This window comes from Corapipo altera, unplaced genomic scaffold (genome assembly GCF_003945725.1).
Source record: "Corapipo altera isolate COAL_440 unplaced genomic scaffold, ASM394572v1 169, whole genome shotgun sequence".
Lineage (NCBI taxonomy): Eukaryota > Metazoa > Chordata > Aves > Passeriformes > Pipridae > Corapipo > Corapipo altera.
Genome location: NW_020884946.1, coordinates 2,360,291 through 2,386,619, shown reverse-complemented (window position 1 = coordinate 2,386,619; position 26,329 = coordinate 2,360,291). Strand labels below are relative to the sequence as shown.

The window sequence follows — 26,329 nt, the reverse complement described above, 5'->3', positions numbered from 1 at the left end:
TTTAAGTCAGTTAAACCTTATCCTGATCTGCCCACCGAAATCTGGATCCATGACCCAGACATGGTCTTGTTATAGCGAATTAACAGAAGTGCTCATTAGTGCACACAGATTAACTGGTCTGGTAATGCAAAAAAAAAAAAAAAAAAAAAAATCCCAAATAAAAAAAAAAAAAAAAAAAAAAGATACATTTCAAGCTTACTTTATTAAGCAGCATTATCTCAAAGAAGAACAGCTTTGGAAAGTTAAATATTAATTAATATGGCCATGGGGGTTTTTTCCTCCGGGTGCGGGGCGGGCGGGGCTCACACCCAGCCACTGGTCAGTTTGTAGAACATCTCTTCATCTAAGCTCTCGTTCTGGTCCTTGGCCCGCGTGGACAAGAAGATGTACCCGCCGATGAACTCGTGCACCACTTTGCAATCCACCTCCGTGCAGATGAAGGACACCCGGACCTCGTCCGCGAACTCCACCGTCACCTGGAGCGGGAGAGCACAGCGTCAGCCCCCCCCGGGCTTCCCAAGGGAACTGCTGCTTCCTTTCTCCCTGATTTTTCTGTCTACTCAGATGCTTTTTTCCCAATGCCTAAGTAAAATCCAGTGATGTCAACGCTGGAGTGGGTCCAGAGGAGGCCACGGAGAAGCTCCGAGGGCTGGAGCCCCTCTGCTCTGGAGCCAGGCTGGGAGAGCTGGGGGGGCTCACCTGGAGAAGGGAAGGCTCCAGGGAGAGCTGAGAGCCCCTTCCAGGGCCTAAAGGAGAAGGACTGGGGACAAGGGCTTAGAGTGTAAGGACAAGGGGGAAATGGCTTCCCATTGCCAGAGGGCAGGGTTAGATGGGATATCGGGAAGGAATTCTTCCCTGTGAGGGTGGTGAGGCCCTGGCACAGGTTGCCCAGAGAAGCTGTGGCTGCCCCTGGATCCCTGGAAGTGTCCAAGACCAGGTTGGACAGGGCTTGGAGCAACCTGGGCTAGTGGAAGGTGTCCCTGCCCATGGAGGGGCTGGAACTGGATGATCTTGGGTTGGAAGCTCCTTCCAACCCAAACCATTCCATAATTCTGTGATTCTATAAAGGATGATTTGGCCTCAACGATCATTATGGGTTCCTTCCACCTTTACACATCCTAAAACTAACTCTATGATGACTATTAGTCAAATATTTAGATACAGAAATACCTTTTATTGCCTTTTTTATTATTTTTATTAATTTTCTATTTATTTACCTCTTCATTTATTTATTTAAATTACCATTACACCTTTTATTCCCCCATGACTCAGAAACAATCCCCCAGCATGTTTCCACCTCTCTGTGGTGGGCACGTGGCCAGATTTTCTTTACTTCCAGAGAAACAGAGACCAGGCACAGACCCATTGAAGTCTGGGCTTTCTTTCCAGTTTTCCCTGGTTTTCTAAGTTGAATTTTTGCCTGAGAAATACTTTATGGGGGTTGGGGGAACTCGTTTTGGAGGCACTGAACAGACCAACCATTTATTGATGCTCCTTCTCTTTTTGTCCCCCCATCACTGACAGCTCTGTGGGAGGGAGGGGGATTCCCAGCAGAGTATCCGAGCTGAATAATTGGGATATTGGGGCTTGCAACTGGGTCAAAACAATAACTCTGAGGCAGAGGGAAGCTGAATAATTTTTCCAACAACTCTTAATGAGCCACAAACCGCAGGACAACAGCCCTCATGTATCCCTGGCAATTTTAATTAGGTGTGCTGCCAAAAAGGAGACCAAAAATTTGTTCATCCAAACGTAACAGTGAGGGAAAAGCCCATCTCAGAGCCTGGGGAAGTGTCTACTGTTTCTTTTCACTACTTACTTAAATGAAAGCCTGAGCTGTACAGCAAATAAAAGGAACTTGGGTATGGATAAGGCCCTGTATATTTATGTTACTGGTTAGGATGAAGCCTGAGCATCAATGCTGAGTTCAATTTTACTTAACTGCCTTGGAATGGGTGTTCAGAGACCAGAGAAAATTATTCCTGGCTGCAGTAGAGAAAGCTTCATTTTTTTTTCTTTATTTTAAGGGTCACACTCTACTCCACCAGCAGTTGGGACAAGCTCTGCTTGATCTCCAAGGAGGGTGGAAGAGGAGGGAGGAAAAACTGTATTACATCAATATAGTAACATCCACCCCAGGAGCACTGTGTCCAGCTCTGGAGACCCTAAACAAGAAAGACATGGAGCTGCTGGAGCAAGTCCAGGGAGGTCATGGAGAAGAGAAGGCTCCAGGGAGACCTGAGAACCCCTTCCAGTACCTAAAAGAGCTCCAAGAGAGCTGGAGAGGGACTTTGGACGTGAGCATGAAGTGACAGGACAAGGGGGAATGGCTTCCCACTGCCAGAGGGCAGGGTGAGATGGGATATTGGGAAGAAATTCCTGACTCCTCTGGTTGCCCAGAGAAGCTGTGGCTGCCCCTGGATCCTTGGAAGTGTTGAGGGACAGGTTGGATGGGACTTGGAGCAACCTGGGCTAGTGGAAGGTGTCCCTGCCCACGGCAGGTGGAACGACAAGATCTCAAACCCTTTTGAGATCCTTTCCAGATCCCTTCCAACCCAAACTATTCAGGGATTCCACGACCCTAGGAGTGGTGCCTGTCTCAGGGACAGGAGCCAGGGAAGAGGACAGGTTGTAAAACGCCATCTCACCATTTTAATCTCCCAGTTCACGTTCCACTGCTTCATGTTGCTGAAGCGCCAGGTCTTGACGGCGTCTCCCGTGCTGGCGTCCATCCGGATCAGCCGGTTGTAGGCGATGCCAATCAGCTCATCCTTCTTCCCACCCTGGAACCTGTGACAGGGTGAGGGATTTATAAAACTGAGCCTGTGATACACGCAAATTCAGCAGCTGAGTTAACTTATAAAATCATTTATACAAGTCGATGCCATTAATGCTTTAAATTTCAGTTCCAGTGCAACTTCCCCAGCTAAGGATGAGCACAAGGGTGTCCCTGCCCCATGGCACGGGGTCAGAACGAGATGATCTGCAAGGTCCCTTCCAACCCAACCCACTCCAAGATGATTCGGTGATTTTTAACACACCCCATACATTTATTAAGGAAAATTCCTCCTGCCCAGCCCAGCGGCCCCACCGACCTTGCGTTGAAGTGCGTGATGCCGAACTCCGGCAGCGACTGCCAGGCTTGGATAAACCGCATCTTGGCCTCGATGAGGCTCATCTGGGCCACGTTCTGGTGGGCTTCCAGGATGCGTGCCGTGATCTGCGGGCGGCCAACACACCGGATTTAGGGAAGGGGGGGCACCTCGGCGGCACCTCACGCGAACGGGAACGGCTCGGGAGCCGCCGCGGATCCGAACGCGGATAATCAGCGATCTCTACCCCAAGGTCTTATTTCGACCCCGACTGCTCAGAGCCTGCGACCACGGGGGATAAACGTGGAGCTTCCCATCTCCAGACATATCAAAGCAAATATAGATCTGGGCTGTCTGGAGGCAAAAGAGCCGCTCGGGCTCTCAGGGAATTTTAAGGCGCAGGATGTGAGCGAACAACAACAAGGCAAATTTGTGGTGTAGGGTTTCCAGTTTCGCAGCATAAATCACTGGGGATCACTATAAAAAACCAAGCAGGGCCCAGGTTTCTCAGGGAGGGTGTAGGTTTTGTTAGTGTTTTCATCGCTGCTCTCTGAACCAGAGGGGTTCTAGATTAAGTTTTATTTTAACCGTATCTTAATTTTATTGTTACTGTCACTTACCAAGTCTCTTACATAGCCTGGCTGTAGATGGCAAGGCGAAATGGAAAACAAAAAAAAAAAGGAAAAGGAGGCAGAAAGAAAAAAAAGCAATCAGAAATATGGCAACAAAGCAAAGAAAAAGTGTAAATTAACTGCAAACCAAAGTTCAAGCCAAAAAAAAAAAACAAACCAAACCAAAACACATGCACAATTCCTTAGGTGGAAAAGCAGCCAAAGTGAATGTGAGCAGGGACAAGCGAGCAGAGATCCGCCGCTCGCGCCGGCCCTGCCGGAGCACTGGTGTGATCCCAGCTGGGTCCTGGAATTGGTTTTGGTCCTGAGATGGTTTTTGTTGGATCTCAGGGAAAGGTTCTTCCCCCAGAGGATGGTGGGGCACTGAACAGGATTCCCAGGGCAGTGGTCATGGCCCCAAGGCTGCCAGAGCTCAAGGAGGGTTTGGACAACGCTCTCAGGGACAGGGTGGGATTGTTGGAGTGTCCTGTGCAGGGCCAGGAGTGGGACTGGGTGATTCTTGTGGGTCAACTCAAGGGATTCTGTGATTCTATGGCGAGGGTGAAGCTGCTGGCTTGGAAGAGAATTCATGTCCTCACATTCCTCCCCACATCTCTGAACAAACTCCAGGCTGCTCACTGACAGAGGAAGCTCAAGAGCTCACTATGAGCTCAAAAGCTCCTTTTATTTGGGATATGCAGAGAAATGATGGGGATGCTGCCCAAGGGAACAAGCAGATGTAGGATAACATCAGCTGGGCTTCCCAGGGATGTGTCTGCCCTTGCTGGCTCTGACACCAAACCCCAAAAAGGCACCTGAGAGCTGTGGAAATGCTTATTTTGGGTTGGTTTTTGTTTATTTGCATTTAGGATTTGGTGCTTCCTAACCCAGCCTGCCAATCCTACGCTGCCGCACGGGCACATGGAGACAAACGTCACAAAGTGAGTTTGGGGCTGGAGAGGACCAAGAGTTTCTAGTAAACCCTCCAGCAAGGCCCACTGCCAGTTCCCATTCCAGCACTGTTTGTGGGCTGCACGACCTCCTCCTTTTCCTTCTCCTCCTCCTCCTCCTCCTCCTCTTCCCCTGTGCTGGGGCCATGGAGGGACCCTTGCGGTCAAATTCCTTGCATTCCCACAGCCTCCATCCCTCATTCCTCCCAGCAAACATCCTCTGCTGCTCCAAGCTTTGCCTCTGGCCACGAGGAAAATCCTAAATCCGCTGTTTAGCTGATGTCTATGAGGGACCAGCATCGCCATCCTGGCCGCTGTTCCAGCTGGGATCAGGACGAGGGCTCGTGCCCATCCCCACGATCCCATGGATTTTATTTTTATAACCAGGATACCTGCACAGTAAGCAAGTTTTTCAAGCTAATATTTTTCCAGGTGCCTCCGTTTTACCGGAAACCCAGAAAGTATCACATATATGTTAAAACAGTATATTTATGCAGCCTCTCCTCCATCCAAGTGGATATAAAGGCTTATTCAGAAGAATAATAAGGGCTATATAAAATATAACTCCACTGCCAGGAAATCACCGTGCTGTGCCAATAAAAAGTTACATTTTTCCTGCTTCTCTGACTTGTAGCCTTCTTCTGGGCTCGGAGAAATCGCATCCAGCCAGAGGCTGAAGGATTTAAGTCACCAGAAGGCCACAGAGCAACGCTTTACTTATTTTTTGCTGCTGTTCTGACATATAATGTCTTTCAGAGAGTCAGGCATTGATTTCCAGCGTGGAACAGTTCAGCCCTGTCCTGCAGGGACAGGATGGAGCGAGGAGTTCAAGCTCGAGTCACAGCAACTCAAAAATGAAGCAATGTTTCAAGGACTGGCATTTGGAAGCAGTGGAAAAGCAAAGAGAGAAAATATGCAAACTGCATTTCAGCCAAGTGTGGATAAAGCACTGCAAGCAACTGCAACTCCGCTGATCCTGGGGATTTCTCCATGGATTCTGTGCGGGGAATGGGGTTTTAATCCCAGCACCGGGGATTGAGTCCAGCTGTGGGGAGAGATGGGGCAGCTGACCCCATCGCTCCACCAGAACTCATCAGCAGGGGCTGAACCACTCCCAAAATTCATTTAATATAAATGTAACCCAATTTTAAACGTATTTACAATTAAAGGCTCCCCGCTGCCCGGGCTGTGCACGTGCACATCACACAACACCCGGCACGGTTCAGGTGGTGGGTGCCATCCCCAGGTGCTGCATCCAAACCACACCCTTCGGTCAGTCGCGTCTCGTTTTAGTAACCACGTGCACCCCACGAAAGTGAAGACATCCAAAAAACACGTCGTGTTAGACACCAGCTACCGCCAAAACACGTGCCCGGTCAGCCCAGACCACACCAACACCAAAGCCAACGCCAACGCCGCGCTGGGCCAGCACCTACCTGCTTGTTCTTGTACTTCTTCAGGTAGCGAGGGGAGACCAGGCACTCGGGGTTGATGTCGGTGTTGATCTGCTCGGGGATCAGCTGCGGGTCCGGGTTCAAATGCTGCATTTTCAGGAAGGACAGGATGTTCTGCACTTCCATGCCGTAGGAGCTGTCGGCCATGGTCTTGCCCTTGGAGGCCAGGCGGCAGGCGGCCATCCAGCTGGCGTACTGCGTCTCCTGGCCCCCCAAAAACAGAGACCCGTGCCTGTCAGAGCTGTGGGGCGACCACCAGACGCCCCAGATGAAACTCCAGGGAGCCTCCATTCCCCTTCCAGCCCCCCAGAAGACTCAGACATGCACCAGGACAGCCAGAAATCCAGCCAATGCGTAGGCTAAAACCACGGGACAAAGCCAAGGAAGAGCAGGGAATGATTTTCTGCTCCGCGCTCACAGGTGAGGGAGTTGGAATGTGTTTGGAATGCTGAGGTCAGACACAGGCGAGGGCATTTTCTACCTGTTTTTTACTTAACAGCACCTCAGCATGAGCTGATGGTGGGGAAAGGGTGAAGAGGTGTCCAAGTCCAAGCAATACTTACGGTGTCGCAGCGCAGCCAAATTTCATTCATCCCCTCCGCCACCGGAATCAGGAGTTTGATGTTAAACTTCTGACCAGAGATGTTCACATCAGGGGTAACTTCACATCCTGCAATGAGGGAGCCAGTGTTTAACAGGGGAGGTGAGGAACTATGCTTGAAAAAGAGGGGGGAAAAAGCAAAAAAGGGAAAGAAAAGGCAAAGTTCTCCAAATAGAGGGTCTCAGTGCTGCCAAATGTTTGTACCACATCTTCCAGGGGATGAACACTCCACACAGCAGGGACAAAACCCATTGTCAGCTGTCTCTTTTTCCAAGTGACAGGAAAATTGAGGGGGAAAAAGCAAGACCTGATTTGAAAGAAACAAAGCCAAAGCTAACGTATGCCCACAGAATTAACCTTGTGGATCCTGCCTGGCCTTGTGAGTGGATCCCACAGCTGGCAAATACACCAAAATTTTCCTAGAATATGCTGAGTTGCAAGGGACTCACAAGGACCACTGAGTTCAACTCCAGACCCTGCCCAGGACACCCCAACAATCCCACCCTGTCCCTGGGAGTGTTGTCCAAACCCTCCTGGAGCTCTGGCAGCCTTGGGGCCGTGCCCACTGCCCTGGGGAGACTATTCAGTACCCAGTCACCCTCTGGGGGAAGAACCTTTTCCTGATATTTACAAAAAGGTGACTGGATGGGTGTTGAATCCCACCCTGAAACCCCTCTATGTTATTTATGCAAGGATGGGATGCCCCATCCCTGAAGTGTTCCAGGCCGGGCTGGACGGGTCTTGGAGCAACCTGGGCTAGTGGAAGGTGTCCCTGCCCATGGCAGGGGAGTGGAACGAGATGGTCTTAAAGGTCCCTTCCAAGCCAAACCAGTCTGTGATTCCATGATTTTGGCTGCTACAGTGAGCGGTGAGGTGCGAGCATCCCGCTCCCGGAGTCTGGAGAGAACTCCAAGTGGTTGGATAAACACGGAGCGTGATGAACTGAAGCAGCCAAGTCCTCCCAGGCGCCACTTCAACGCCGCCTCCGAGATTTTTTAAAAGTGCCGTCACAGCAGATCTGTCAAAAGCTCCCAAAAAGGTCCTGCGGGCCGGGCTTCGCTCCGACAGCAGCCCGAGGTCGCTTGGCATCCCATCTGCTCCTGCCTCCACGGGGAAAACAAATGAGCTCTCTCTGCAGCTCCGTGGCTGCCGGAGCAGGAATGTTTAACTTGACACAAGGAGAGCCAGCAACTGCAGGAATTTAAAAACCCAAGGCTCGCAGTGAGGCTGCTCCCAACCAGCACCGGGCAGAGGAGGGAAAATAATCTAAGGCAGCAGAGGAGGAGAATGGTCTGTTCTTCCCAGCTTAAACTCTTTTTTTTTGCCGCGGGAATTGTGACTGAACTAAGTATGACAAAAAGAAGGGCAAGTGGAAGGTGTCCCTGCCCATGGCAGGGGGTTGGAAGGAGATGGTCTTGAGGGTCCCTTCCAACCCAAACCATTCCATGATTGTGGAAGTTGTCTCCTCATGCTACTGGGGAGCTGTTAGGGCTTCCCTGTGGGATCACACTGTCTAGAAGCCCAAGTCTGTGCCACACCATCAAACCCAGTCACCTCATTCCTTTAAACACGTTTACATAACCCTGGGATGCCACGCCGAGGTGATAAAGCAGTGGGAAAGCAAGATGCAGGAGGAGCAGCCTATTACTGGAATAAAAAGCAGCTTCTCTTCCCTCATCTCACACTTCTCTTACCTCTCAGGTTCATCTGGTGAGCAGGAGTCCCGTTGGATTCCTCTTTGCTTTTATAGCAGGAGATCGAGGTATCTTTGAAGGTGCACCAATAGGGTTTGTAGCCTTTCAACGTCAGCTTCTTGGGCCTGCCAGACACATGGAGGGACATCACACTTGGTTTAAGCTCCTAAAAACAAGCTGCTGCACCAGGAAACTCATTATTTCACCCCTGGAAACCTGCTGTCAGCAGCCTGGGTTATTCCCCCACCCCTGGGATAGTCCCTGCCCGGGGGCTCAGCCATCCTTTCACTGCCGAGTTGAGCTCCAATGGCAAGTTCGGGCTCTTCAATCCCATGGAGGTAATTTGGGGCAAGGTGGGGGGAGCTGGAGAACTCTGTTACAAAAACAGACATGTCCCTGAACCGCTGCAAAACCTGCCTCTCCACCCACCACACGAAACTGGAACCACTTTGCTGGAGCTCCAAAGGGAAGCGGCACTTCCAAGGACTCGTCAGCCACACGCACGCACGAGTGCACTGGTTTTGAATTTAAACACTCCACCCTCCAAAAGGTTCACTTCTTTTCTATGGAAAGCATGGATTTTGCTTGATTCTGCAGGAGAACTGATGGCCCTGTAAACCTGCAGCAAAGCAAAGCGACCACTTGGCAGGGTGGGACCCTGAGCTCATCCCACCACGAGCCCAGGGCCTTTGCAGAGCTCCAAGTATCCGAATTTTTTAACCTTCCCTAATTTATAAACCTTATTCTAAGGCTGGATCTCCAGCCTCTCACGCATTTCTTATGTTTCCATCCCGGAAACAGCTGCTGATCTCTCATCTGCAGGGATCAAATATGTGATGGCCCCAATTGCTTGTCCTCAGGGATCTGCACTTCCATTTCCAAGCAAAAGCGAGCTGGAGGCTGCTCAGGTCAGAAGGAAATCAGGGGCGTGGGGCAGAAACAATGTCTGCCTGAACCTCCCTGCTCCCTGTCCTGTGATGGACACCTGAGCTGGGGCATCTGCTGCTTCCTCCTGCCCTTGCTGGATTTCCTCCTCCTCCAAAAGCCCTGGCACACACACAGCCCTGCCCTGGGAAAACTATACAACCAGTTTCCTTTGAAAGCTGCTTCCCACTATGGAAGAAGTCACCAGCCTCCAGCCAAGCCATCCCACACGTGCAGGTTTTTACATCCTTTGTTAAAGATGCCTTAATGCATCTTTACTGTCTTTGGATTTTTTTGGGGGGGCTCCTTTAAATTGCAGGAAGGGCATTTTGATGCTGGATATAATATATGGAGATACTGGGAAGGAATTTTTGGCTGGGAGGGTGGTGAGACCCTGGTACAGGTTGCCCAGAGAAGCTGTGGCTGCCCTTGAAGTGTTCCAGGCCAGGTTGGATGGGGCGTGGAGTAACCTGGGATAGTGGAAAGTGTCCCTGCCCATGGCAGGGGGTTGCAATGAGACAGGCTTTAAGGTCCCTTCCAACCCAAAACATTCTGGGATTCTATGATTTTGGCTGGCAGGGGAGAGAGAAACATCCCAACTCTCTGCAGCAACACCAGGCACACATAGGGACATATTTACAGGAGCTAAATCTATGGAATATTAGGGACATGTATTGCAGCTCCTCTCCAAGTGAAGTGTGACAAGAGGCACATCCAAAGCTGGGCCACCTCTGAACATCGTGCCATTTACACCGGATTTCTGGCACTAAAATACCTCCTGACCCCCATTTTTAGGAGCAAATGGAATTCTCTGTTCAATTTGACAGCTTTAAGTCCTAACCCCAGGGGGTTTTAGGCTTTCACTGGGCGAGGAACCGGCAGCTTCTGGCTGCTCCATCTCCTGGTGCTCCAATTTGCAGGCAATTAGCTCCCTGAGTCCTGCCTAATTTTATTGGCAAATCAGCAGATCAAAGGGAAGAACAAGTTTTTTGTTTATTTGTTTGTTCAAGGGAGGGAAGAAACACCCACTGAGGGGCTGCAGCCCTGAAACTTTGCCCTGATTAAGCCAGACCACAAGCCCAGACAGACGCAGAGACCTCATTAATTTGCCTTTGGAGAGGGAGAAGGAGTTTTTCAGAGCTGTGAGTGCCAGGTTCTGGCTCCAGAACCAAACAATTAATAAAATAAAGGCTTGTTCCAGAGATATTTTGCTTCCTGCAGCCTTTTTTCCCCCCCTCTATCCTGCAGTTCTGCTGTGAAATCTCATCACTATTCCCAGTTTCCAGAACTTTCACTGTATCCCTCGCCTCAGCCGGCAATAAATTGCAAAAGACAGTCGTGGCTGCCAAAAATGTTACTCCAAGCCCAGACGCTGCTGTTCCCGGTTTCCACGTTCCACGATCCGAGTCAAAGCAAACTAAAAAAAAAAAATCCCCAAATCCTGAGCGAGCTGGAAGAGGAGCAGAGTCAACTTAAACCTGCTCCTTCTGGCACGGAGAAGCTGGAGAGACTGGCTTAGAATTCACCCAGCAAACGAGGAGAAGTGTTTGAGGAGGGTTTTTAGGTCTCACCCCTAATTTTAGGATGGTTTATTATCTTTCAGGATGGCTTATTATCTCCTGGGCAGCAAATGTGTTAAAGAAATAACCCAGCACACGTTGCTGGCTATGGGCTGCAGCAAACTCTCCCAGTAGGAAAACATCCTGAATTTTTTATTTAAGAACTATTCAACTTCAAGTATTGAATATTTTGAATATCCTATGGCCAGGAGATGAAAAAAAAAAAAAAAAGAAAGGATGTTAAGAGGTAGGACCATTAATTATTCATTGCCATTACCAGTTTCATGAGCAGCTCTTCCCATCAGCACTTACTTGAAGACTTTAATGTAGTCGGCGAGCTCCGGGATGGAAGTGATGTCACCCTGAAAATCAAAGATTATCCCGTTCACCCGCCTGCCCCAGTGGATCCTGGACGGTGGATCCGGGAGGGAAGGGATGTGGTGCAGGGGAGGAAACCGGGGGGAGGGGGCAACATCGCGGCTCAGGGGTCACGAAACGGCTCCTGAGAAAGCCTCAGAGCCGCTTCCCGGGAGAATCAAGCAGGGAAAAAAAAATCTATGGCACAGCCCAGCAGGGCTGTTTGGAAAGCAGAGGACAAGGTTTTATTTTCCTTTGAGGAATTCCTGCTGTTGCTGGAGCCAATTCCCACCCGCGAGGTCACGGGCGGTCACAGCGGCTCGTGTTCACACAGGGATTTTTCTCCTCCTTCAGTTACTTTCCCGTGCTCCAAACAAAAGGAAAAGATGCACCTCCACAGAAAACCGACTGGAGAAGGGATCTCTGCGTCTAGAAAGACTTTCCCCTCCCCCATTGGATCTTTAAATATTGAGTTTAAATTCCCTTTTTGCACGAGGAAAATGTACAGGGGGGAACTTGCAACTCCCGGGAGCTGAAACTCAAGGGTTTTCGAGGGATAGAAAAAGGAAGGATTGCTCCAGCAGCTTCCAGTAGCAGGACAGTTTACTTTCAGTCTGCAGTGAACTGTTTATAGATACCACAGGGAGAAAAAAAAAAGGCAGAATCTAAACAAACAATCCAGTAATTGCCCATTATCCGTATTCAATTACTCGAATGCATCTGGAAATGGCTCCTGGTTGCAAGCCCTACGGAAAGGGATGGGGGTTTTTTTGGATGAATCACTGTCCTCTGTGCTCTTATCTGGCAGGGTTTGTTCCTTAGTGGTGTGTTCCAAATCTGGTTTTGAGAAGAAATTAGAAAATATGTCTCGGTGATAAAAATTTGTCGTCGTTTCTGTCGCAGCCACTGCTTTATATTGCAAAGCTCTGCTGTTGTTAATGCCAATACAGCATCTAAGCATGGATGTAACTTCAAAAAGACCCTTCATAAACACTTAAAAAAAAAATTATATGAAGTGTAAAACCGGAAAATTTCAGGGATTTTAGGGTTGGAAAGAACTTAAAATGAAATTTAGAGACGGTATAAACGTGCAGAAAGCCTGGAAAAGCTGTGCTGGGCCAAGGCTGACAGGACTGAGTCCTTTTAATGCACTTTAATTTTAAACCCTTACATTTTTAAAGGTGGAAAACGAGCGTTAAAACAGCATATTTGAAACACCCCCCCAAATCCTCTGAAATAGAGACATAGGCTAAAATCCAGTGCAATAAAAGTAAGGTTTCATAAGCATAAATTTGTTCTGAAAATCACAGCAGCCGTTTTAGGTGCTGTAAAACGTGAATTAGAAACAGAGGAAGAGAAACCTCAATGTGGAGAACTCAGTATTTGAGAAAGTCAGTAGTGAGGACAGAAATCACATCCATTTAAATTTAGTTTTCCATTATTTCATCAGGAAGGTGGCTTGCTGTAGCGAGGATTCAGTAAGATTCTGGTTCCTCCAGGACTTCTCCAGACACTTTCTGTGGTTCCCTGCCCCCAGAACTATCCCTCAGTATCTAAAAAAAATCCCCTATTTTAAAGCAAATATTATTGGGGTCTATGTTTTGTGTCGCTTCACTGGGCTGGGGGTAACTTTCTCATAGAGAAATAGAAAAAAAAAAAAAAGGAAGAGGAAGGAAATAAAAAAGGTTGGAAGCCTGAAAAGATTCCCAGGAGGGAAGGAGGGGACACACATGGTGTGCCTGTAACCCTTACCAGGATGGTGGATGTCTTGCCACCTTCCAAGGTAATTTCCAGATCTGAGAGTGCAGCATCCACCTCATCCACATCCTTGTCGCTGTTGTTCAGGTGGTTTTCTGAGGACATGATGGACAGCTTGTTGATGTGGTACTGGAAGGCAAGGCACAGGAATGACCATCCTGGATGTTTTCAGCTCAAGGAGTCGGTGGCTCAACCCCTGAAGGACCTCTCTGGGCCCCACAGGGCAGAGCTGCTCTTTCCACAGAATCACAGACTGGCTGAGATTGGAAGGGACCTCTGGAGGTCACCTGGTCCTAACTCCCAGCTCCAGATGTTGTCCAGGACCATGTCCAGTTGGATTTTGAGTAACTTTGATAGAGACTCCTCAACCTTTCTGGGCAACCTGTGTCAGTGCTCAGCCACCCTCATGGTAAAAAAGTGTTTCCTGATGTTCAGAGGGAACCTCCCATGTTACAGGTTGTGTCCATGGCCTCTGGTCCTGCCACTGGGCACCTCTGTCCATCTCCTTCCCTGCCTCCCACCAGGTATTTATGTACTTAGTAAGACCCCCAGAGCCTTCTCTTCTCCAGGATGAACAATCCCAGCCTTTCCTCATAGGAGGGATGTTCCCAGACCTTCATCATCTTGTGGCCCATCACTGAGGACTCTCTCCAGTCTGTCCATGTCTCTCTTGCCCTGAGGACCCCAGAACTGGACCCACTACTGCAGGTGTGGCCTCACCAGTACTGAGCAGAGGGGCAGGATCACCTCTCTCGACCTCTGGAAATGCCTTGCCCAGTACAAACCAGGACACTTGCTGGTGGATGGGGCTGTTCCCTCCAGGGGCATCTTCCCAGTGCCTAAAGGGGCTCCAAGAGAGCTGGACAAGGGCCTGGAGTGACAGGACAAGGGGGAATGGCTTCCCACTGCCAGAAGGCAGGGTTAGATGGGATATTGGGAAGGAATTCTTGGCTGGGAGGGTGATGAGGCCCTGGCACAGGTTGCCCAGAGAAGCTGTGGCTGCCCCATCCCTGGAAGTGTTCCAGGCCAGGCTGGACAGGGCTTGGAGCAACCTGGTCTAGTGGAAGGTGTCCCTGCCCATGGCAGGATGTTGGAACAAGATGGACCAAGTCCCTTCCAACCCAAACCATTCTGTTACTCCATGTCTTTGCATCTGTTTTTGCCCCAGAAAACCAAAACATCCATGAAATCTCACAGGAAGGACTGTGCCCAACCCACTCTGGAGTGCTGGGATGTAAACTGAGTCATTATATTTCTGTTTTCTCTCGTTTTTTCCTGGGAGGGGCCCTTGGAGCAGACAGCCCTGCTCCTGAGGGGGACATTCCTGCATCCTACAGCGACAAGTCGTGCCAGACCACACGGAATAAATGTCTGCCATCCGTCCCACAGAAGTCAATAGCAGGTGTAGCATTTATGCCAAATCACACCGAGTATTTCATAAAACATATAAATAAATAGTTCTGGGAAACCCACAGATTATCCCCAGCTGTTTGGGGGGCACAGGGCCAGAAAGGCACAGTTCAGTAACACCGTGTACGTATTGGGTGGGTTTAAGAAAGTGCAAAACTAAAAGTTAAGATAGATATAAACACGTTTGGTAAAAGAAGGTGAAGTTATTTTTCATGAGAAATAATCAGCAGCAAACATTTAAATTCAAAATAAATCTAATAAACTCAACTGAGGATTAGGAGATGGGAAACAATCCAACTTCTACCAGCTTGAGAAGGCCAAGCTCCCACCAAAGACCAGGTGAGGCTTAAAATACACGATTTTAAGCTGAAGGAGAGTAGGTTTAGATAGGATATTGGGAAGAAATTCTTGGCTGTGAGGGTGGTGAGGCTCTGGCACAGGTTTCCCAGAGAAGCTGTGGCTGTCCCATCCCTGGAAGTGTCCAAGGCCAGGTTGGATGGGGCTTGGAGCAACCTGGTCTAGTGGAAGGTGTCCCTGCTCATGGTAGGGGGTGGAATGAGATGGTCTTAAGGTCCCCTCCAAGCCAAACCAGTCTGTGGTTCCATGATTTCACTTATCAGGTTAATCAACGGAGAAACCCGCAAAGCCAAAAAATCCAGTTTAACCCAAACCATCGGCGTCTCAAGGCTCTGTCCCACCTGCAGTGCTGCAAACATCATCATTTCCTCCTCCGTGCACTCGATCTCCTCCAGCAGAATCGCCCACTTGGACTGCTCGTACAGCTGGTTGATCCTGATCGCGTCGTACTGCGGCACAGCACAGAAACACGGAACCGTCGGAAAACGTACGCGCCCAGGTCAGGACAAACCACCCCATCTAGTGGAAGGTGTCCCTGCCCATGGCAGGGAGTTGGAATGAGATGGTCTTTAAGGTCCATTCCAACCCAAACCATTCCGGGATTCTCTGACCTCTCAACACAACACTTCAATCCAAGACTGAAAATCCTCTGCCACCGAAGCGAAGTGGCTCTAAGACCCCTCAGAGCATCTCCAGCAACACCTAAATTTTAGGAAGCTGATATATAGGGAGCACAAATCCCCTGTTTGATTCCTGCACGACCCATTTTCAAACTCCATTCAAATTTTCATGGGTTTTTTTTGGGAAAGTTTACCAACACAAAAGCACGTTAAGAGATCCAGGCATCCTCTACTCCAAGCCTTTGCCTGCAAGATGCAAGTGAAACAAGTAGCTCTGTACCTTTGGATTCAGGTCAAAAAAGCTGTAGTACTTGAACCGCAGTAGCAAAGCCTCGTTTTCTTTCACCTCCTGCTCCATCAGGGATCGGGACGAATCCAGCCACCTGTGAATTGCCAACACGGGATAACACACACAAAACGCTCCGGTGACGCAATTTAAAATCAGCAAAAAAACCACCCCCAAATCCTCGACTCACCCTTGGTTGATTTTGGCTTTATCGAGCAGCGTCTGGGGCTTGTACATTTTTGCTAAGGACTCTGGGGAGGTGACGGGCTGGCTCACGGCCAGGATTCCCGGATTCCCTTCCGACAGGGCGCTGTCACCGAACCAGGCGGAGGTGGGTGACAGGGGGCTGCCGTCGTGGGCGTCGTAGGTCGGCGTCATCGTTTTGCTATACAGTCCTGGGCTTGAATAGATATTTCCTACCAGCAATGGGAATAAAAGCCGGGAGTTAGCTTTGGGACAAGCCCTGCCTTGCTCCCAACCCAGCCAACGGATGAAAAATAACCTTCCCTTTTTCCACCATTATCTTTCCACAATGGGAAAACACTGTGCTGCTTGTTCTCCCACGGAAAGCCGTCCCTCTCCTCTCTCTCTCTCTCGGCTCTTCTCCAAGAGCAAAACTGATGGAAAACTCATTCCATCCCACACGGTGGGAAAAGACACAGGTCTCCCATGCCGGGAAAATCCTGCCCCCTGAGTCTCTGTGGCACCTGGGACATGAGTGGCCCCCGACTTACCGGTATTACCTGTTGCTTAAAGATTTTGGAAGTCAAAAGGTTTTAGAGGAGCAGGAAAATAAACTAAGGGTGCAGCCAAAGAGACCAGAGGCAGAGGGTAAAAGTCCTACTGAGGTGGAGCTCACCTTTGACGGGGCCGATGTAAAGAATATCGGTGCCTATGGAGAGGGAAAAGAAAGGAGGGAAGTGAGAAGGCGAGAGAAAGTCACCTGGAGAGCAGGAAAGGACAGAAGCCAAAAATGGGCATTTTTAGAAGGAGGCAGAACAGCACAAGTGAGGTTGAGCCACCCCAATGGAGTGCTGGCAGCGGCGCTGGTGGACTCGGCAGCAAAGCAACCAGAGTGACTTCACGTTATTCTACTCATGTTACAAGAACAGCCGGGCACGGGAACGCGGCATTTCCCGGATGGAAAAGCTTGCTGAGATGGCCACACACGTTTGGTATTAATGTGCTGAGCGGGTGGTGCGACGTGGTGCAAAACTGATCCCAAAGCACACGTTACTCACAGGCCTTTCAAAGCTCTGCGGCTCGTACGGATTCACAGCATTCGAAAAACCCGCCCAAACCTTTTAAAATGAGTCTTTTTGGAGAGAAACAAGCAAATCACGGCTTGGTGTCTCACACCACAAAATAGCTGGGAGCTGAACAGAGAGTTGCCTCATCCCTGGAAGCGTTCCAGACCAGGTTGGATGGGGCTTGGAGCAACCTGGTCTGGTGGAGGGTGTCCCTGCCCATGGCAGGGGGTGGAACTGGATGGGCTTGACATCCCTTCCAACCTAAACCACTCAATGAAACAGCCCCTATTCATCTCACGAGAACATTGACTTTTAAATTAATATAAAATCCAGATTTTCAAAAGAAGGGAGGATCAACCACCATGTCCTCATGCCAGGAATTCCGCTGTGTACATACACCGGGCAACGAGCTCACTCAGCAGCATCTGCTGGACATAAATCTGCCCACCAGGACCTGGAAGGTCCCACAACAAACTGGATTTTTGGGAAAGGGCCATGTCCTTTTTAAAACACCCTCTCTCCCAGAGCACTGCTGAGGGTGTTGAAGGCAGTGACAGGGTTGAGATGCCACAAACAAGGTCATTTGTGCCACCTCCTGCTGCTCTGAACCATCACCTCGGGCCATGCTCCACCTCCTCCTCTCTCCAAACCATCCCTCCTCCCTTGTTGCACAAGGAATGGCACACAGCTGAGCTAGACTGGAAAATTCCAAGACCAAACCAATAAAAAAACCTTTCCAAACCCTCATTTTTCACAATGGGTATCTCAAGGAGCAGGAGGAACTGTTTGAATCAGCAGCATCATGCCCATGACTGCCAACTTTCTGGCTGGGAAACACCAAATAATATAGAAATGGGATTCCAAACTGCCTGACGGGATGGAAAATAAAAGTGAAAACCACCAAATAAAAGAAAACCATCAGGATGCTTTTAATGCCCCTCCTACTTTTGCTGGCATCCTGGTTTGGATGGGACCAGTGAGCACTGTGGGTACCTCCATCAAGACAGATCCAGGCATGAGCAAAAAAAGCAGCAGAAATGGTGAAGGGATGGAGATACTCCCCTTCAGGCTTCACACTTGCAAGGAGAAGGCCAGGGATGATTTGCCAGGTACTCAGACCAGTACTTACACGTTGGGAGTTGGACTTGATGATCCTTATGGTCCCTTCCAACTTGAGATATCCTATGATTCTATGGTTATAAAAGCAGCAGAAAGGTGCTCTCCCCATGGGCTGTTACAACACTGGAGCAGAGCAGTCCAACAAGAACCAGCAATAAACCACCATCAATCACCATCCATCAACCACATCCCGAAGGATGCTCCTGCCTCCCCCCCATCCGTCCTTGCAGTGTCTCAGTCTCAGCCTTCACGTGGCTCAAGCACACAGGGCTGAGCATCAACTGGACCAACAAAACTCCCACTTCTTGCCCCAAACTGGGTAGATTTTTCCACGGATATCCCCCCACATTCCTCTGATTGAGTGTTCGCTCCATCAGAGCAAAGCGTCCCCTCCACTGTTCTCCTCATCACCTTCTCCAAACACCTGAAACATCTCAAAAGAAGTTTCCCTTAAAAAAATCTGCCCTAGGCCAGGCAATGTCATGGAAAGTTCCAGTAGAAATAGCTACAAATTTGGCTAATTTATATAAACAAGTGAAAACAGGTCTTCTAATGGAAAGTGTTGGGCAACACGGCCTGTGGGAGTGTTGGCAGCCCTGCCGACCGGGGTTTAAATGGTTTCACTGCCAGGTTTGGGATGCTCAGTGACAAAACACACCAGCACATCCCCACACACTGAAACCAGCACATCCTGAATTATTAACTTGTTTTTCAGAAGCATTCAGCACACAGACTGGCATTGGAACAACGCTAGGAACAGTTTATTCAGATTAAAACCACGACTTTTATCTAATGGCACCTGAACGCGCAGGAATTCAACCTGCTGCAAGTGATTTCATTCACAGGGAAAGCAAAACCAGCAAAGTGACTCACTGAAAGAGCAATAAATAATTAAAATAAAACCCTCTCTTCTGCCTACATTTCCCCCAAAGCAGGCCAAGTATTTCCTATTAATCCAACAGAGATGCTCTCTCTCCGTGAACACTGGCTTTTGGAAAGGCTTCGTACAGACTTTCAGGATGAAAAAGCCAAATGGAAATGAAAATTGGCTGGAGTCTTGCCCAATGTCTCTGAGCCAGGAGTGGGAGAGGAATAGCCCAGAAGCATTTTTAAGTAACTGAGAGGAGAAAGTGCAGGATCAGAGCAAAAGAGGGATTATTTTTCCCTTGCCAAGATCCGTGCTGATGGTTTGATGCGGAGATCGTGGTGCAAAAACCTTTCTGCCTGCAAGCCCAGCGCCACCACTGGCATTAACCACACTCCATGACCTTCCCTTCAGTTAATTTAACACCAATTAATACAAGTTTACTGAATTCCAAGGTATTTTTTTAAATCAAAGCTGCCCTGCTACCCTCGGATCGCCGGATTTAAACCCAAGAGCTTTGGCAGCCAGACACGTCTCGCCTGCCCGGCAGCACCACCAACTCTGCAAGTCCATTTGGGATAAAGTGCTCCCACTTGGCCAAAATGATGGTTTAAACTCCTGCCATTTGCCTTCAAACACCAGACTTCCAGCAGCCACAGAACAGAGCTGAAAAACCTTCTGCTTGCAAACACCTGCATCAATTTGCTGCCCGGGGTAAGAGATGTTCCTCCATCAAGGATATTCCTCCATCAGGGATGTTATTCCAAACAGGGACATTACTCCACCAGCAATTCTCTTCCCAGTGTTGCTCTGTTTCTGGAATTCAGACTGGCAAACTACCACACAGCAATAAAAGAGGTTTCTTTTAGCATTAAAATCCACAGCTACGCACTTAACATAAGGCAACACTAATGCAATTAATAAAACACTGCTCTTCCTGGGTTATAAATAGGGAGTAGGACAGTGGTACAGCCTAAAACACACCTGGAATTTGACATTAGGAATGATTTTCCTTAAGAAAACCTCTCAGTAAAACGATCTGAGTGTTAAAGTGGCCACACTCATGTTCTGGTTTATTTTATGAAGCCTGGTGTTGTTCTGCTCCCCGAAATGCGTGACAGCTCCAGACATGCATCCGTGACCGAGTGCTGCAGCCCTGCGGGACTTGTGCCATTTATTTGGGGTCTGCTTCTTGCACAGACCTCAAGGAATTAAATCAGACTGATATTGCAGTGCCATTCTTCCCCCCTCCCATTTTTTTTCCTGGCTCACCAGACCCCGGCGTGATCAGAGGACCCTCCAGCTCGAAGGCGTCGTCTTCGCACTGATCATCCAACTTCTTCTTTTTTTTCTTTGATGGATCTCTGGGTTTCCTCAAAAGGGAGAGTTCTTCTGGATGCCTGATGTCTGGGGAGAAAACGGACCACTTTTATAACAGCAGGAGGGGAAAAAAAAGGGGAAAAAAGGAGAAAAAAAGGGGAAAAAAAGGGGGACAAAAAGAATATCCTTTCATTAGGAACAACATCCAGCAACGTTCAATATCTCCCTTGGCTGATTTTCCTGCTTTGCAATGGTTAAAAATCAAGTTGAGAGCATTTTCCCTGCAAGCCTATTGGAAACAAGCACTGTCCTTGGCTGGTAAGGTAACACAGCATTTGGATAAGATGTGGAATTTCCCAGGTACAGACACTCAAATGTAAATATAAGTACTGGTAGAGGCTGTGGCAGAGCCTGGTACCAATTCCACCCATTAAATATAAATAATACAAACACAAATAATATAAAAATATGAATATCAATAATATATAAATACAATGCATAATAATATAGAAGTATAATAATACATAATAATATATAAATAATAAAAATAAATAGAAGTAGAAATACAAATAGATATAGAAATTGAAATGGAAATCAGCATGTAGGTAACAGGTCAGGTCCTCCCCCTCCCACAGGAGCAACCCAAGAGTTAAGCAATTTATTTACACAGTTACAGGCTGGACCTTAAAGCCTGTATTTAAGGCACCCAATTTTTAAAGAGATTTTGGCCAAAGGGTTTCCTTTTCACAGCAGATCTGTCCCATTTCCCTGCCCAGGACCAGCCTGAATAATTCAAAAACCATTTAAAATGAGGAGCATATCAGTATGTTTGTGTTTTAAGCCATGGGGAGCAATGAAAAAGAGGATTTTAGGGTCATTTCCCACTAAGGCTGTACTTTGGGTCTGCTGCAGTCGCTTCCAAGGGGGAAGGAGCTCCCTGGGAAAGCAAAGCCCACTGTCCATTGTACCAAGGAAACCAGCAAGAGACTGGAGCAGGGCCAGGGGTCCCTCACTGGCACTGAGAAAACCAGGATGGGGGAAAACCCTCTGTCTGCTCTAAACTGGGCTCAGTCAATTTGTGGGAACTGACCTGGAAAAGCACTGACCTGGGCATGGAGCCATCCCACTGCAATGGGGAAAGGCTGCAAAAAGGGTGGAGAGTTCTGAAATACAGCTTGGATCGAGAAAAGAAAGGATGAGAGAGCTGGGGGTGTTCAGCCTGGAGAAGGGAAGACTCCAGGGAGACCTCAGAGCCCCTTCCAGTGCCTAAAGGGGCTCCAGGAGAGCTGGAGAGGGACTGAGGACAAGGGCCTGGAGGGACAGGACAAGGGGGAATGGCTTCCCACTGACAGAGGGCAGGGTTAGATGGGATATTGGGAAGGAATTGTTGGCTGTGAGGGTGATGAGGCCCTGGCACAGGTTGGCCAGAAAAGCTGTGGCTGTCCCCGGATCCCTGGAAGTGTTCCAGGCCAGGCTGGATGGGGCTTGGAGCAACCTGTTCTAGTGGAAGGTGTCCCTGCCCATGGCAGGAGGTGGAATGAGATGGGCTTTAAGGTCCCTTCCAACCCAAACCAGTTTGGGATTCTATGACAATTCTATGGAAAGGAGATTATGGCACATGCCTGAGCCTGGAAGGAGTTTTGGAATCTCCTCTGCAGGTGGATGTCCATGTTCAAGCCCCTGCGTTGTTTCTCGCTCTGGTTTTTTGCACATATCCCCCCAAAATTCTCAGCTGCATGGAGACATGCCAAGCTTTGCCTTTGGATGCCCTATGGAAAGCAGCCCCTCATCCCATCCCTGCTGCAAAAGACGGGCAGGAGCTGGAGGATCAGGAGCTGGCTGCAGCCAGGCTGTATTTTCCCACCCTGAGGAATGCTGAAGGAGACAATAAGTCATTATCCTAACGAGGGGCAGTTACAGGGCTCAGATCTCACCACGTGCTGGCAGCAGTGGGAGTTCCCTGTGCACTCCCAGGCGAGGGATTATAATTAAAACTGGAATTTGGTCGCCAGCACGTGACCCGAGCAGGACACACCCCCGTGGCAGATGTGGCTGTGCTGGCTCGTGCTTGCCCACACCAGCACCTTTCCTTACTGAAAACAGGCTGGAAAATATCCAGCTGTGAACTTGCCCCATCCAGGTGACTTCCAGGGATGGATCCTACTGGCCCTGGTGTTCCTGAATCCAGAGGTTGGGCACATCTGGATTTAAACACCTTTTATATTGCAGGTCTCCCATCATGAACCATCATCTGGCACAGCTTTAACTTAAGCTTTATTTTTATTTATATATCTAGAGACACTAAGATTTTTATTTATTTTTATATAAGCTTTATTTAATTTAAGTTTTATTTTTATTTATGTATCTGTATATATTTATTTCAATCACGTAAGAGAATCCAGAATGGTTTGGCTTTGAAGGGACCTTAAAGCTCACCTCATTCCACCCCCTGCCATGGGCAGGGACACCTTTCACTGGATCAGGTTGCTCCAAGCCCCTTCCAGCCTGGCCTTGAGCAATTCCAGGCCAAAAATACATAGATTTATCTCTATGTGCAGATAATATGATAATACAGATAAATACATAGATTTATCTCTTTATCTCTATAATATACAGAGATTTAAAATCTATAAAAAGATTTAAAATCTATAGATTTAAATATATTTTAATATATATAGTATATATACAATATTACATATATACGTTTTATACATATATAAATATCTATATATATTCTATATACAGATTTTTATATATATCTTTATATTTTATTTTATATACAAACTTTATTGTATTATTTATTTTTGTTTATATATTTATTCATACAATATTTATCTATTTCATTTCTTTTTACAGATAAGCTTTATTTAATTGCAGCTTTAATTTAACACCGATTTATTCTTACTACATACACCTTACCCTGCTAAACCCCATCCCTGCACCCACCAGTTTCACTGCCCAACTTTTTGACCATTTCTAGCAATAAATACCTAGAGCACGAATCCAGCCAGCTCTCCACACATTCCCATTTATCCCAGCCAGCTTACCTCATGGAGGAAGAATCTGCTGGGACAACCGGGGTCACGCGCGGGGGACAACAGGCAGCAGAGCCTAAAACGAGGAGTTCCCCTGGTATTTTGGAGCAAGGTTTAGACTCTGGTGTTTATTTATGGTGCATTAGCAACTGATGGAGCCTCTCAGCTGGAACCACTCAGGGAGGCCGGGAGAAGGGCTCCGGGCCAAGCCCGGCTCCTGGAAGCAATCTCCTGGAGTCGACCCAAGGCTTGACCATCTGATATCAAAAGAGACTTTTTATAGTCCCTCAGTTGTTCCTGACGCTGTCAAGAGGGTTACAAGGATACAGGCAGCTGCTTCCAAACAGCACATGGCTGCAGGGTATGGCAGAGGCAGCACATCCTTGTGATGCCGGAGCATCCCTGCAGCTCAGCACGGCTCCTCGGGATAAGCCGCGAATTCCTCCCCAACAGCATTCTTTGGGATGCACCATGGACTCCAAGACTTTACAAACTCACTGAAGCCAGCTGAAGGAGTGGCTTTAAACTGAAGGTTTAGATGGGATACTGGGAATGAATTCTTGGCTGTGAGGCTGGTGAGGCCCTGGCATAAGTTTCCCAGAGAAGCTGTGGCTGCCCCTGGATCCCTGGAAGTGTCCGAGGCCAGGTTGGATGGGGCCTGGAGCAACCTGGGCTAGTGGAAGGTGTCCTTGCCCATGGCAGGGGTGTTGGAACTGGATGATCTCTAATATCCCTTCCAACCCAAACCATTCTAGGGTTCTGTGAGGAAAAATTAAAAATAAAGCTTGTTGTGCTAAAAACAAGAGAGCAGCAAAGCATCAAGAGCAACACCGATTTTATTTCCCGCCCCAGATTATGATCCACAAGTGTACAAATGGTCTTAAATGGAGTTGGGCTTAGAAAACATGGTGTTTTACTTCTGCAGCTGAAGTAGAGTCTATCCTAGGGTGGATGGTGGGACTTCTGTTAACTAAAAATTGGACAAGGAACTGCTCCAGAGCCCGAAATCCATGTTTTCAGGCCATGAGAGCAAGAGTAAGATCCTTAGTGTATCCAAGTGGTGCAAAAAAATTCAAATCCTTTATACAGGTTTGGGATTTTATGGGTTTTTACTAAGTGCCACTGAACCTGGAGGAGCCCATTTGCTGGAGTTGTTCACCTGGAGGTAAAACATCTCCCCAGGCCAGGGTTTGACTCTGGTCTCAAATTCCTACATCAAAACCTCTGTTACTTGCTTCATCCACATTTTCCAGCTGAAGCCAGGCTGCCAAAGGTCACTTTGAAGGAAAAAGGGGTCAGTGAGATGTGGGTGGGCCAGCAGAAGGGACCTGCTGAACACAGCTAATGTGTTGACTCTTCAATTGACACATTGGTCGGGGCTGTGTTTGCTTTCCAAGAGGCTCCTTGTCTGTACACAGGGGACAGATGGCACTGGCAAGGTCTCCTAGAATTGACTGTAAATGAGCCTTTTAGCATTTTATTTCTATTTATTGTGTAAGCATGTAGAAACCCAGCTCTCCAGCCTCTCACTGAATGTCCCTGGCACTGCTGGTGGCAGCCACCAGCAGAAACCATCCACAACATGATCCACACAGAGGGGAGAGCACCAGCCAGAATCTGCTCCAAAACCATTTTTCAGCTGGATCTGAGCAGGAACTCTCTGCATTATGGCATCTCCTGCCCACGCTGGACCAGCTGCAGCTGTGGCTGAGCCCTGACATTGCTGCAGATCCATGTCCGTGTCCCACATCAAATTTAGGGGATTTGTTGCCCAGAGAAGCTGTGGCTGCTCAATCCTGGAAGTGTCCAAGGCCAGGTTGGACAGGGCTTGGAGCAACCTGGGCTAGTGGAAGGTGTCCCTGTGCATGGCAGGGGGTGGAATGAGATGATCTTTAAGGTTCCTTCCAACCCAAACCATTGCAGAATTCTGTGGAAAGATTACAGGTTATGCCCGAGCCTGGAAGGAAGAGTTTCAGAGCCTGAAATATGACCATGAAGGAGGCTTTCAACCTCCAAGAGAACTTTTTCCAACTCTTGGATGAAGCCATTTTACAGCCTGTGTTGCCTCTGGCTGAAGGGAAACCCTTTCCCTGTGTAATCCCTCATTTCTCATCCAGTCCCTGCACATCTTGTCTAGCCCAGCTGTTCCCATTTATCTCCCACCCAGAGACCAACAGCAGAGCTGGGATTAAACCCTCCTTCTTCACAGAGAACCATCTGCACCCAAAAAAATGACTCTAAAAAAAAAAAAATCTGCCTCACAGGGTGCAAAATTCCCAATTTATCCTCTTTTGCACTAACTCCACCAAATAAATCTTGCAGCTACTGCATCTTTAACCCCCAAGGCGTGTTGTGATGGAAATCCCAGAATGGTTTGTGTTGGAAGGGACCTTAAAGCCCATCCAGTCCCACCCCTTGCCATGGGCAGGGACACCTTCCACTATCCCAGGTTGCTCCCAAGCCCTGTCCAACTTAGCCTTGGACACTTCCAGGGATGGGGCAGCCACAGATTGTCTGGGCAGTGGAAAGCAGTGGGAAGAGATGGGAGCAAAATCCATGTGTCTCAGGGTGGAAGAAAGGGTGATTGTACTTCTTTTCCTAATCCAAGATGTAGAGTCCCCAGAACCCACTAGTCAGCTCAGCAAGGGGTCAGAGGACCCACAGTGATGATTTCTGTGCTCCAAGGGATGGGCTCTCCCTCCCACAGGGAATTAGATTCATGGATTTCTTGCATCACCCACATATGGGAGACGACGTCATTGACCAGAATGGGCTGAGTATGTATCAACTTCCCCAAAAATTAAAATTATGGGAAATCACACTAATTTCAACATTCAGCTCTGATACATAAGGAAAATAATGTGATGTATAAAGAATATTTTGATATAGAAGGAGAATTAATGTACCAAAGAAGTTTTCAGCAGCCAATTTCCCACTCCACTTCCAGCTCCCTTAAAGGCCAGAGGGTTGGGTTCAACTGGTTAGCCCTTGAACCATAAAAACTCCCTTATTCTTGTAGCACAGACAGCACTTAGGGGAAATCCTCTCTTTAATGGTGATCCAACCA

At 48.3% G+C, this 26,329-nt stretch overlaps 2 protein-coding genes across 5 annotated transcripts in view; both read right to left on the bottom strand.

Annotated features, from left to right (window-relative positions):
• GNPNAT1 (glucosamine-phosphate N-acetyltransferase 1) overlaps positions 1 to 3,993 on the bottom strand; it is a 22,405-nt gene extending 18,412 nt beyond the window's left edge. Inside the window, exon 1 of the mRNA XM_027662569.1 lies at positions 3,964 to 3,993. The gene's annotated coding sequence lies outside the window, so the exon portion shown is untranslated. The remainder of the gene's footprint in view (positions 1 to 3,963) is intronic.
• Positions 10 to 26,329, bottom strand: part of FERMT2 (fermitin family member 2) — a 52,793-nt gene continuing 26,473 nt past the window's right edge. The window contains exons 3-16 of one of the 4 annotated variants that reach the window (XM_027662566.1): positions 20,180 to 20,314; positions 16,533 to 16,565; positions 15,864 to 16,089; positions 15,668 to 15,770; positions 15,109 to 15,216; positions 12,995 to 13,129; positions 11,198 to 11,247; positions 8,403 to 8,527; positions 6,671 to 6,777; positions 6,090 to 6,311; positions 3,713 to 3,733; positions 3,096 to 3,220; positions 2,649 to 2,790; positions 10 to 476 (exon numbers count right to left, since the gene is read on the bottom strand). In XM_027662566.1, coding sequence (XP_027518367.1) covers positions 303 to 476; positions 2,649 to 2,790; positions 3,096 to 3,220; positions 3,713 to 3,733; positions 6,090 to 6,311; positions 6,671 to 6,777; positions 8,403 to 8,527; positions 11,198 to 11,247; positions 12,995 to 13,129; positions 15,109 to 15,216; positions 15,668 to 15,770; positions 15,864 to 16,089; positions 16,533 to 16,565; positions 20,180 to 20,314 — 1,706 coding nt within the window. In that variant the 3' untranslated portion in view covers positions 10 to 302. The remainder of the gene's footprint in view (positions 477 to 2,648; positions 2,791 to 3,095; positions 3,221 to 3,712; positions 3,734 to 6,089; positions 6,312 to 6,670; positions 6,778 to 8,402; positions 8,528 to 11,197; positions 11,248 to 12,994; positions 13,130 to 15,108; positions 15,217 to 15,667; positions 15,771 to 15,863; positions 16,090 to 16,532; positions 16,566 to 20,179; positions 20,315 to 26,329) is intronic. The other 3 variants (XM_027662562.1, XM_027662564.1, XM_027662565.1) reach the window with 3 other exon arrangements.